At 33.0% G+C, this 13,529-nt stretch overlaps 1 protein-coding gene across 1 annotated transcript; it reads right to left on the bottom strand.

The window, feature by feature from the left end:
- Positions 1 to 1,555: 1,555 nt before the first annotated feature.
- On the bottom strand, positions 1,556 to 8,422 carry Ercc1 (DNA excision repair protein Ercc1). Its single transcript, XM_085950355.1, has 5 exons — positions 8,155 to 8,422; positions 6,586 to 6,647; positions 5,270 to 5,464; positions 3,407 to 3,592; positions 1,556 to 2,856 (listed from the first exon to the last, which is right to left on the bottom strand). The coding sequence occupies exons 1-5, from the start codon at positions 8,258 to 8,260 to the stop codon at positions 2,551 to 2,553; spliced, it is 855 nt and encodes a 284-aa protein (XP_085806481.1). The 5' UTR covers positions 8,261 to 8,422; the 3' UTR covers positions 1,556 to 2,550.
- Positions 8,423 to 13,529: the final 5,107 nt, after the last annotated feature.

The raw sequence follows: 13,529 nt of genomic DNA, 5'->3' as shown, positions 1-13,529 counted from the left end.
AAACTTTGGGGAGTTAAATCGCTCATGGCGCTCTCCAGGTATACTTACCATAATATTTTAATTATTTCAAGAGTTTGCTTGGAACAGATAGCGCTTTTTATGCGAGTTTAGAAAGAAGTATCTTCAGCTAAGTATTTATGATTCAAAAAGGCTTAGTGCTGGAGTGATTAACAAAGAACAAAAATTATTTAGTAAAAATTCACTACAATTTAGTTCATAATCAACTTTGCAACGTAATAAAGCTTTTACAGTTGATTCTGTAAATTTCTGTAATTGCACACATGTGCTGCTTGTGCAACTGGTTTGCGTTGCTGCGTCCAGTGTTAAAGTCACATTTTCGTGTTTCCATTTTCAACATTTTTGACTTCATATTGGGCGCTTTCTAATTTTTTCCAATTAACCCGTACAAAATGACAAACCGGCCGGGACAATACTTGCGTGTATGGTAAGCCTATTTATAGATATGTTTCTGAGGTTTTTCAAAATTATTTATCTTCAATAGTATCTATCTATACACATTTTCAAGTATTGTTATATTTAGTGTTAAAAAAACAAATTAATTTATAAATTATTCTTTATTAATAAATTAGTAATTACACGTACATAAAAATATAATAACATTATTAAAAATTATCAAGTGTGTACACACCTTATTATAATAAACAAAATATGTACAAACAAATGTCAAAAAATGGTAAATGAACAGCTTTCGATATTTGATGATACCTTAGGTATCCACAACTTTCGACCATGTCTAACTCTTCTGTGTCTCGAAAAGTGTAACAATAAGTGGGGGTGGGGTATGTTGGAGTGTGGCCAACTGAGACACTAGCTAGGCTGCATTTGAGACATTGATCTAGACATATAGCTTTCGTGGTGTCAAGATATCGATGTGGGGATGAGTACTGTTGTTTTAGACATAACAGCGGTGTTATATGATCATGGAAGGGTCCGTGAAGGAAATGCTAATATTATATATCTATGGAGAGGTTATTTTTAATATAACAGATCATTTTCTGTAATGCAGTAGTTATCCACGTTGCCTATCTTATGATTACTGGCTCAAGAGATAAGCGTGTATTTTGAAGCATCCTCGAAAGTGGTGTCACTCTAAAATATGGAGATTTCAGGTTATAATATTGGAAATCATTTTATTTACGTTGCGATATGAGGATTCAAAAATTACGAGTGGAATGGAAAAAATGTATGTTGGGTATAACGCAAAAAGACCACCAATGGATAAGGAGGCAAGCAAGAGTACCAGATGTTGCTAAGTAGATGATATGGCAATGGACTGTACGTATCACTCGAAGAATGTGGACAACCGTTGGGACAAATGCAGTGATATCCGAGAGGCACCAAACGACCATTGGGACATCCTAAAACCCGCAGTATTGATGAACTCGTAAAGATCGGTGAATGTACATGGCAGCAGTGGATCGACTCCGGCTAATGATGTTAACGATCTAATTTGTTCTGTTACTCTATTGATTCTGTGATGTGTGGAAAATATGTACAATTTCTCATATTCGAGTGACTTTCTTTCATTTTTTTTCCAAATTTCAACACTGCAGCAGCAGTTACTAATATCAAAAGATTCGCCTGAACAAATCTAAATTATCAAAATAGTCGTGTGTCAAAATAACAATATATCGCGTAAGAATTTGCGAGAGACATATCACAAGATATTTTTGTTTGACGGATTATTAGGTGATCACAAATGTTGAATTGCCATTTTTACAATTGAGTAGACGATACAAATATATACCAATACCTTCAGTAAGTACAATACTGTATAGCTTTTCACTTGATTTTAACAGTTCAACTATGTTGACGGTTGTTAGATATCTACACGAATGCGCACACGCTTATTTGTCGTATTCGATAAATTTATGATACTTGTCCACACAGGCCTTACTGTTGACACAAATTTGACTCATTTATCCTGCAACCCGTAGAGATGAAGTTGCAAGATTACAAACATCAACAAATACATTACAGGCGGATAATTTCGAGACTGACTTCATATCTCCCGAGTTATGGCATAAGGGCCCAGCTGGTCTTGGATTCAAGGTATCACTTATATATGCATTTCGGCAAATTCTAAATTAAAGTCTCTTTGATGCTTAAAATTATGTACTGAGAAAACCTTGTTTTAATATTTAATACATAAATAAATTTCTATTACACACAATGAAATGTAAAATTGTCTAACCATTAAAAGATACTTCACTAGTCTTTAATTTGGATGCCAAACTTTTAATTTATTGCATTTTAAATACAAATTGTGTGATTCAGACGTATTCTTGCCCGCTACCTTAAAATTGTACTGACGTTGACTGGCGTGTGGTAACTAGGCGACCACCTCCGGTCCTCCTAATATCCTCCTAAGTAGGTGACAGCACAATGTGTTCAGCATTGTCTATTCTTGGAATTGACTTAAATTTTCTGGCAATTTATTTTGTAATGCAATACTATTCAATGGAGACATCGACATACTGTTCTGTGAACAAATATAGTCGAATAAAAGTAAAAACAGTTCAGTATGTACTATGATTCGGTTTCTTGACTTGTGCCCGGATTGTTTACATTATCAAGTATGGATTCGATCTCAGTTATATCTATATTATCATCTTCGTCATCCTGGTTGACCTTGGAATGTGATATTCTTTCTTTGAAGAATGTTTCGTGTAAGACTTTGTAGAGTTTTGAAGCTTTTTTACTTCCGAATCCGGGGCAGTTAGCCAATTGTTTCTCCGAGGCTTGTATCATATTTGCAAGCGTTCCGAATGTATTGATGAGTGTGGTGGCATCAGTTTTATTCACAGGTTTTATTGAAGTCAGAGCGTTTACTATCTGTAAGAAAAATCATAATTGATTATGAGAATACGGAAAATATGTATATTAGTGGCGTGCGGTCTATAGATGCTCTGTAGTCGGAGCATTCCCAAAAATATTCGATAGAGTGAGATAAAAATAATAATATGACATTTTTGTTGTGCAATTGGATGGTAAATTTCAACAGCATCCCTGTAAATATGAGCTGCCACTGATATATATATCAACATTAAAGATGTTGAAGAAAACGTTGTTATAAAATTATAGGCCTGCAGTAAGAACAAAACATTTTGCGTTAGTTTTACAATCTTAAAACTACTTCTTTATACAATGAACTATCAATATATAGAATATTTGAATGAGTAACAACAAAAATCGTATATCGTAAAATCGACAATTTTTATCTCATAAGAGCATTATAACCAAACATCAAAATACAAAAACATTTTTTCATTATTTTAATGTTAACATTTTTTCAATGTGCCAACAAACTATTTTCTATGGCTACCGATTCAATTATACCAAAAACGTTTTGAAATTGCCATCAAAACCAAATATAATACCTAACCTTTTGATGAGGATCATTCTCGACACGTTCCATGATGGCATCCGGTGGTTTATTCTCGTATATTTTATAAGTTTCAATAATTTTTCCAGCTTCTTCTGGACTCCAGGCCAGCATGAGAGTTAAGTCAGCCAACAAGCAGATCCTCGTGAGATTTTTCAATGCTATGTGCGGGTCAGGGAGATCCACCTGATTAGAAGCAGATTATTTATTATTGAAAGAGATAAATTGTCAAGTTCAATATTGTTGCGATAACGTTTCAACAAAAACGGTTAGAAAAGATAAGCACCATTAATCAAATCATGGCCAGACCCGGGCCATAATGTGATTAAAGGTTCAAATACATTATGAGCGCGTTATGTGCCGTCACATTAAACTTCCGCTATGAGAAAAAAGTGTGTATTGTCATTTTTCTTGGTATTTAAAATGTTATCAGACTGATGCTCCCATCCCGTAGCATATTTTGAAATTTAAATGAACATTGTCAGTTAGCAAAATCTTCCGAAATCACCAGAACAATGAGGTTACCTAACGCATACCGACACCTGCATGACTCAATGAACATTTTTTATCATTTTCTACATGCGTACACATTTTCGACTCATGTCAAAATCGCATGTTCTTTATTTTTAGTGGTTTTCTCTGGATTTTCTATTAAATTATTATCTATTATCTGCAGGTTGGGTTCTGTTCAAAATATTATCTATGGATGCAATATCGCAAATAATTTTAACATACGCACACGTAGAAGAAATTAGCATGAATAATAATTCAAAATACTAATACATTAGAGTTGGCACTCTCCATCGTTGAATTTATAGGGATAGTGATGATTCAAAATATTCTGCGGAATGACGAAACCATAGACTAAATTTGTCGCCGTACCAGCATATGATGTGATCATGTAATTGCAGCATAACACACGACAACCACTTATCAGTGCGACAGGCTGCAGGCCAGGTGATCAGTACACGCATCGTCTAATCAGCAGTGATCAGCAAATCAGAATCAGTAAATAATCAACAGAGAAAGATTACTAATGCGGGGTACGAGTTGTAATCCCTCATATATCTTTCTTGCTGGGGTGGCAAACATACGGGACACCTCCATTTCCCCACATAAAACTCATGTCCAGACTGTCCCTACAATGATAAGTGGTAGATGTGTGGCATTTCTAAAATATACATCCAAAGAGAAGGGGCTTGTGAATTCTTTAGTTGCCACACGGCAATGTTGCTCGTGCAAAAAATTCTAGTTTCCAGCTCGCTACACCTGCATAATTTTGATTGCTACTGCCATTTGGTCACATCTATTTGATTTGTGAAACATTTTATTTATTGAATATACATACATAATTTGAAAATATCTCATGTATATACACACTAGAAATCATTTTGTAGAAAAAAATACGACACCCGACGGGACTTGAACCTGTATCTTCTGCTGGATTCACGCCAGTATGCTTTTCCAATTAAGATACGGGCATCTTATTGAACTACGACGATTTTAACTAGTAGTTGTTCCATGAAATCCTTATCGAATTGCGTTATAATATTGGCTATTGGTTTTAGTATATTAAATTAAGGTAGGCATCAATAATTAATTCCTTAGTTACTAACCAACGTCGCGGATCACTCAATTATTTAGTTTTTATAATGTACTTAGACTTGCTAATAATTTAATAAACTATTTCTTTTATTCAACGAATAAGACAAAAGATTTCAGAATGTAACATTCTATGATATTGAATATACCTACATAATTTGAAAACGTATCATGCATATACACACTATAAAAAATCATTTGAAATCAAAAGAAACGGTTTATTAATTTTATTTATTATAAATATTTTTTCAGAATACTTACTTGCACTAAAAGAACTCTTAAAGTGTATGACTTTCCCAATAGTTTTAGTCTATCGTGTATATAGTCTGGATTCATATTGTGATATTTAATAGATAAAAATAATGCACATGTTGTAGTTCCCATCACATAATCGGGTATAATATCATCAAACTCCCACGGTATACTAGTAATGCCTTTTAAAAGTGGGTTTCCTTTCTGAAAACAATATGTATATTAATTTTTGCATGATAGCAATGTAAGAAAAGCAATTATTCCCATATAGGTATTTGAGTGTAGAAATTTGTGTAACATTTTTGGCAAGATACTATCTAGTGATGTCGCGTCTATCTCTATAAACTCTTAATGAGTTTAATCTTATCTTAGATCTCTGCAATGGTCAGGTCATATAACACGTATAGATGGTCAAACACAGAGAAAGCAGCAGACCAGAAATCGGAGTGCAAGGAAGAACACAATTTAACTCAGTGGTATACAGAAAGACTGCTGAAAATAATCGACTGGAGGACATAGCAGAATGGAGAAGTTTGTTTGACGCGCTCAAGGTCCACCCCAGGCTTTAACGCCACAAAAAACTTAATGAAATGAAAGCTTTGGTGACTTTTTCACAGGTTACAAAATATTGCTAGCGACAAATCTTATCTCATAGGTAGATTATCTACATAATCATCATCATCCGTGGCGCAATAGCCGGGAGTGGATCCTGCCTCCAATTGCACACGCATCCTTTGCCATACCATCCAACCACTGCAATTTAGGTCTCCCGACACTCTTTCACCCATACGGCTTCACATGATAAAGTTTATGAGATGGTCAACCCAGGTCCATTTTTTTTAACATAATCAGCCCATTTTAGATGGTTTGAATTATGGATAACCTCTAAATTTATATGATGTTTGAAACTTTCACAGTTGCTTTTTACCGTAATAGATTCTTGGGTTTCTGAAATCCATAGAAACCCTGAAAATAATAATAGGGATGATGTGTTACGGTTAAAAACGTCATGGTTTCCGGCACTGTTAGCAAAATCCAATATTCGATCCGGTATCTCTGGTCGTAACGATTAACACATTACTCTGAGCAACGTTTGCTCTTATCTAATCGGATTCTTTTTGACATTCTTAGGGCGATGTTTGCATTCATACACTTACACTGTACTTCATCGTAACACATATCTCTTGATGATGTCCTCTGCAACGAGCCCAAAACGTCGAGGAAAGAAGGAAGAAGTACACACGGTGGAAACCCAAGAATCTATTACGATACCTCTATAGTAAATTTCAATTTTTATTGATAATCTAATGTAATTAAATAGATACCTGTTTTGGATTTACTAAAACGCAGTGTAATTTGGATACACCCGTTTTGATTACAACAGGTTCTGAAACAAAAATATTACATGGAATGTCACTGTTTCAATTAAGGCCGTTGGCAAACAGATATATTGTACCTATCTTGCGTGGTGAGATTTCGCATTTACACATAACTGAAGGGGCGCGCTCAGACGGGGACACACGAGTGTCGCGTTCATTTATATGTAAATGCGGAATCTCGCCATTCCGGTGGCGCCACACAGGTGTCTCGTATGAAACGGGTCTAAAATATTAACGAGCCACATTTAAAAAGAAGTGTTTAAAACAAAAGACTGTTTTCAGTTCCGTTACTTTTTCCCTTTTATATTCAATGTAAAACAGAAATTTATATTTAGTATTAAAGTGTCTTTAAATATTTCTTTTTATGTTAACGTCAAATTGGAATGGTAAATCAAATAACTAAGTTTTAAAAACATATTTCCATTCTAGATTTTTTTGACGCACTGCAACCAGAACTCATTTTGATAAGTTACTTAATTTTTATATATTGGATTTATATTTTTAATTTTTACTACTCATGCAATCAACCACAAGGGGCTTCACAATCAATAGTTTGCTGTTCACTGCTGAAGATAGTATAAAGTGATCATCCAAGTTGCATGAAGTATATTAGTCTATGGTGGTAGGTTAGGTTGAGACTGTCTGACGCATTCGCACGACATGTCTGGGCAAGGTCCAACATTGCATCTTTCTTAAGTATCCAGTTACAAGCATCCAAAATGGTAGATATTTTTCGAGTTTCTACTACGTCCCACATGCTTGTGTTCGACACGTCACAGCTAGGCCGACGTATATGTATTTTTAATAACTTTTTCTCCAATGATCAACTACTGCAGTGTCATTTTTAGATAAATAAAACCTGAGCATATCTTTTTGCACAAGCAACGAGTGGTCCACTGTTCATCTGTCAAAATCAAATCCCAGATTGCTTGACATATTGATTCGCCCTTTCTCGTTTCAAATTGAATTAAAAAAAATTCTAAAATCAAATATATTAACTATCAGTGTTATTTATAAAAAAATATACATTCCTGTTATTCATCAGCTGTCAAATTCAGACTAGTCCTTCACACATAAACCGGTGGTAGGTAATATCGATTTCCAAAAAATACGTAGCATTGATCTATGCATTACATTTTTGGATGGTGTGTTAATGCTAGTGTATTATTTATCATGTAACAACTCATCTATCTACATCAAACCATTCACTGTCTGAACACGACAGACGCGTCAGTATGAGCACTCTATAGAACAATTACAGGCAATGACAGGTCATCCATAGACAACAACGGGAGGGGTGGAAAAAGTAGGACCAGTCGTTGTGAATGTATCGGCTTTCTACTTGAGTCGGCAATGACTACTGTCATTTAACCTTAAAGTAACTTAACGTTTGATAGTAAAATACATCGGATTTTAGATAATATAGCGCTGGAATTTAGCAATTTTTAATTATATAATGTAAATACTTCACAATAGAAAAATTAGAATATAGTAATATTGTTAGATTATATTTACCAGAAGTGTTGACAATAGTGTTATCAGTTTCATGTTTAGTTTGTTTGGGTAGAGACGATTCATCAATTCCGGCTAATAGCTCATCAAATGCGTCATCGTCATCCATGGCTAGAATTATCTAAAGCACAGTATTAATATTATTCCAAATTCAAGCAACACAAACTCATATATTTTAAATCTTTGTGGCAAACCGGTAAATTTGAAGTATGGCTTAGAAATTTGACACTAATTGATCAGTGTTGCCATCTTTTCAAAGTGGCCTTCTAGTAGTTTTAGTACAGAGCCTCCAAAATTATAGTATTTGGGGAAAAAATATAGTACGTGTATCTGTTGAAAATGTATAGGTTTTTTTGTTTCTCAGAAACAAATTAACGGAGAAGTTGAGAAACTACGAGAACCATTTTTATTTAGGTACCTCTTCCGGCCAAAATTAATACTTACCGAAGAATTCAAGAAATTTCATTTCAAACCAAAGTCTAGGAATTTTTAAACTTTTTTCGAGCATTGTTGTTTCAAGTTCTCCAAATCTTCTTATATCTATGCGAAATTATAGTGCTTTGCACCAATTTATCGAACGAAAATATCGAAATTTTAGTAGTTTTTACATACTATTTTTATCGATATTCAAAAATACAGTATTTTGGGTGTACTATACCTGTTTTATATCGTACATAGTACGTGGACCAAAATTATAGTACAGATACCTACTATAATTATAGTACGATTGGCAACACTGCTTGATAGCTTGAACTGGTGATAAAACACTACCAATAGTAGCATCAAAAAAATAAATCAAAAATGTTTGGAGATGAGGATACTTAGGTACACAGGTGTTACATGATATTTTTTTTGTCACATTTTTATAACTATTTTTGTAAAGCACAGTGACGTCCCAAGACAAAATGCCGCCCCATTTTTATACCATATTTTTTATCATCCTTTCACGACAGCAATATCTAATAAATGTGTTGTATTGATACATTACGAAAAGAGATATATACCACTAATTCTAATTTAAATGCCATCTCTGCTTCAATAGACAATTTTGCGAGTCCACGGTTTCAGATACATTTAAAAATACACCTGACAACTTCCAAAACTCGCGAGTGACTCTCAGAAATATTTGGATAAATTTTAATTTAAGTAAGTATGCACCTACATATAATTCAATTGTAATTCGAAAATCTCCACATGTCATTGCTGATCACCAAGGACGCGACATCCAAGGACAATGGAAGTAAACTAGAGATCGCGAACCCGACAAAAAATCACAGTCCTGTTAAACCTTTTATAGCAATTACTTAATAGATTTTGGTTCCAACCAGTGAGCAGATATTTTGAATGGAAAGATATTTCTGTTATTACTAAGCTTTTTAGGTATCTATTTCTATATATACCTAATGATTCTTCTCGTTTTGCCGCCCTTCAGGTAACTGCCGCCCCCAAGCGACGCTCAATCTGCCTACCCCCACGGGACGTCACTGGTAAAGCAGCGTACTATATTATTATTCTTAACGAACATTTTATAGTTTTATTGACTATTTATGTATGACGGGTTACTCGCATAACCAAACTGACATGGATCCAAAGAGATTGGACTCCTCCAATCTGGGATTGACGACACCGTACAAAAAATTATAGCACAAAGCACAAGCATCATTTTTGTTGCAATCGAGATTGCCGATCCTTCCATATAAGTGGTAAATAATCCATAATAATAAAAGTCATAAGTAATATTATAATTAATAACCATACAGATTCCCCACAACTACCGCCTTACATGAAATGTAATGTAATAAGAGTCAATATTCGTCCTCACATTTTCTCACTTTTATACATTCACACATATAAAACCAATTTAGGTTACAATTGTCCGGAGGCTGGACTAATTAAATTAAATTAAATCTTCACAGTGATCGAGTGGATCTGTTTTGTTCTCTTGCCTCTTTCAGTCTTCAATCTTTCAATCTCTTTGCATGGATCGCATTTGGGCGTGTGAATAATATCTTCAAAAGTGACCACCACAAAGATTTAATATATAAATTTATATCTACCTATAATGGTAATTATTTCTAGCTAATACCGGTCCGCGAAATATTTCTCGTATGTTCACTGGGCCTCGGGTGCTAAAAGGTCAAATAACACTGGTTTAGAGAATAGTAATATAGGTACGCATCAAAGACGCATTGTATGTATCATGTAGGTACCTACTATTACTATAAATAGGTACAATTTTAATCTAGCCTATGCATTGATCATATTATATTTGGATCGTTTCATTTGAATAGAAAAACTACGCAAAAGCTTAGATTTGCGCACCTGCTAGATTTAATATTAGATTTCGCGCCATATTCAGCTGTTTCCTGTTCTAGTTGATTATTTGGCGCTCAAATATGCAGTGTTTGGTATTTAGGTAAACTGTGAATTTCGATCAGAATGGCAGTTTGATTATTAAAACTAGGTATCTATTAATAAAGATAAAGGGTGGAAATTAATTGCACATCGCATTAGTCAAAATTCACACCAACAAAATATTTCACAAGACAAAGTAACGTATCACATTGTTTTAAATAATATAAATAAACTTAGTTCTGACAACTAAGCACATAGAAAAAAGAGGAAATTCACAAAGCGAAACAATAGTTTACCAAGTAAAAGAATTCTTGCTCGTGGCTAAATGTCACTATGGTCACGACTAGGGATTCCAATCCCGGGATCCCAAGCTATTTTCGATACCTATGAATCCCGGGATTGATAAACATAATCCCGAAGCTTTCGGGATTGATTTTTTATCAATTTTTATGGAAAATAAAATAAAAACAAAAATGTAACAGAAAAAATACTTTTAATAACAAATAACTACATTAGAAATAAACTGAGTTTGAATGACGTTTGATTTATACCCATGTGTAAGTTGCCGATTCATTTTATTTTTTCACATGAATTAATAAAAATGACAAAGATTGGAAAAAACAATGCTTCGCACTATTAACAAGTAATCCCACCATGATTTCATACGTTTTACGGAAGCGGAAAGGCCATAAGTACACCATGATTTGCTTTACTATTTTAAATATCGCTAACCCATTCATTAAGTCTTTACTATTAGAAACAGTAATCTCATATTAAATTCAAATTATTATTTATAGTACAATATTATTTACTCCATTAAACTTTCCAAGATTGAACGTATACAATAATACCAATAAATGTCTTAAATAGTATAAAAATTATACTAGATTTATTTTTGACCGATTTTATCAATGTTATTTGTAAATATAAACATTTTATATTAACAATGGAAAAAATGCCAATCCTGTGATTGTCAAATTGTAATACCGGAATCCCGGGATCAGAATTTTGGCTCGGGATTGGATTCCCTAGTCACGACATTGTCTGTATGTCCGTTTTTCTAAATTGTTCAGAAGAGCAATTTTATTTATTTATTTAAGAATACAAAACATTGTGGACATAACAAATCTAAATTCAAGACGTACACAACACGATATTTACATTATTAGTCAAATATTACCCTCAAAGAGAGAAGAAGTGAATATAGAAAAAAATATAATAACGATAATAATAACAAAAAATAAAATAAAATCAAAATAAACTTCGAAAGATATTCAAACAATGGGCATAATATCACATATTAATTGACACAGCTTATTCATTTATCCCAGGTTATAAGACAAAGACATACACTATTTTGATATCTTGTAGATCTCACTGAGACGAGTAAATATAAAATATGATGTTATCTACTGTAGAAATTATCGTTTGAATAAAATAGTGTATCTTATTTTAACATTTTACATTATTTATAATATGTAAAAATTAGATATGAAATGCGATCCATTATAATGGTTAATTGCAGAAAATCTTTTCCAACAATGTGTCCGATTATTTCATTAGACTTTGTTAGTCATACGTATTTGTTTTTATTGAACTAAGGCTACAATTTACAGATGGTATTGGTTAGTTTTTAAAAATCAATTTAACCCTGTCAAAACCAAACCATAATAGTTTTGGTATATTTTGGGGGATACGATAAAATTTTGCAAACTTTTTCATTCATAGTTATTTGTTTTCGTTAGATAAAGAATACATATTACACATATTGTTGGTTCATTTTTAAATTCATTAAGCCCTGCCTAACCAAATTTCAATAGATAAAACACATTATTCTATCAATAAAATATTCAAAGTTATGAATGATTTAATTGCATAATTTTAGATATTTTATAGATAGACGAGTATTTTTTTGATTATAATCTATTATGGCTTGGTTTTCGCACTGTTTCATTGAATTTTAAAAACTGACCAACACCGTATGACTAACAAAGTTTAGTGTGCACTATTTATGGCGGATCTCAACAGCCTACCTCCACCCTTAGCCACTGGTAGGTACGGACATTGGATTTATTGTGATATTAGAGAAAATATTTGTTTTTGCCTGGTTAACATTAAAAATTATGATACCTATAATATTTTTAAAGACACACAAAATACCGTTTACCTATATAATAATTTAATAATAGATATTGTGCTCTATCTATATAATAATAATTATAACATTTCATCAAATTGATCATTTATTTTTTAATGACTTTGTTCATAGACATATAGTAATATATAGTAATATACCTACTTATCTGAATATAATATGTACCTAGGTACAATACTATTAAGTATAGTCGTATTGAAATATGTATTCTTTTAATTTTTAATTAATTTAACCGCAGAGAGCAAACTGTATTTTCAGTTGAAACACTTATTCATTTTTGAGTGAAACAATAATCTTTTGACAAGTGAGAACTATTATTCTTTCCATAGTGATAATCTTACATTTTTTGACACTGTGTCGACCATTTATTAAGTGAATTTCATCTTTTTCAATGTTGTCGTTACTTAGTGGAAACAATCTATTTTATTGTGCGAATATAATTATATAAATGACTAGCTGAAGTACCCGGCTTCGCACAGGGTCGCTTCGTGGTTATATTTATCTTAGATATTTAAAAAATATTTAAGAGGTAATTTTTTTTTTAATATTAAAATATCTGTGTTATACAATATGGCAATATGAAAATAATTCTAATAGGAGTATAGGTCAAACAAAAGACCACTAAATTAAAATCGAATCCAAAGTATGCAAACCAAGGCCTGAACAAAAACGATGCATGAGTGCGAGTGAGAAAGTATTCGGCATCCTTATAATCTCTGCGACACGCGCTAGACTAAGATAAAAGGTCTACATATGTTTTCGTTAGTTTATAAAAGTATCGCCAACAAATCGTGGAGAATCGCTTCACGTAGCATCGTAGCTCGTGTTGCTAAATTGCTATTTTTTGTGTTAGACATAAAGTCAATGG

The sequence above is a fragment of the Rhyacophila brunnea genome, unplaced genomic scaffold (genome assembly GCF_057557595.1).
Source record: "Rhyacophila brunnea isolate RB1 unplaced genomic scaffold, BYU_Rbru_1.0 scaffold_10, whole genome shotgun sequence".
In the NCBI taxonomy this organism is placed as follows: domain Eukaryota; kingdom Metazoa; phylum Arthropoda; class Insecta; order Trichoptera; family Rhyacophilidae; genus Rhyacophila; species Rhyacophila brunnea.
The sequence above is the reverse complement of the archived record's forward strand: the minus strand, read 5'-3'. Positions and strand labels throughout refer to the sequence as shown.

Coding starts and splice junctions, on each gene's coding strand:
- Ercc1 (XM_085950355.1), bottom strand. CDS start 8,260: ATGGATGACGATGACGCATTTGATGAGCTATTAGCCGGAATTGATGAA. Junction 3,593..5,269: donor TAAGAGTTCTTTTAGTGCAA/GTAAGTATTCTG, acceptor GCTTCTAATCAG/GTGGATCTCCCTGACCCGCA. Junction 2,857..3,406: donor AGAATGATCCTCATCAAAAG/GTTAGGTATTAT, acceptor TTTTTCTTACAG/ATAGTAAACGCTCTGACTTC.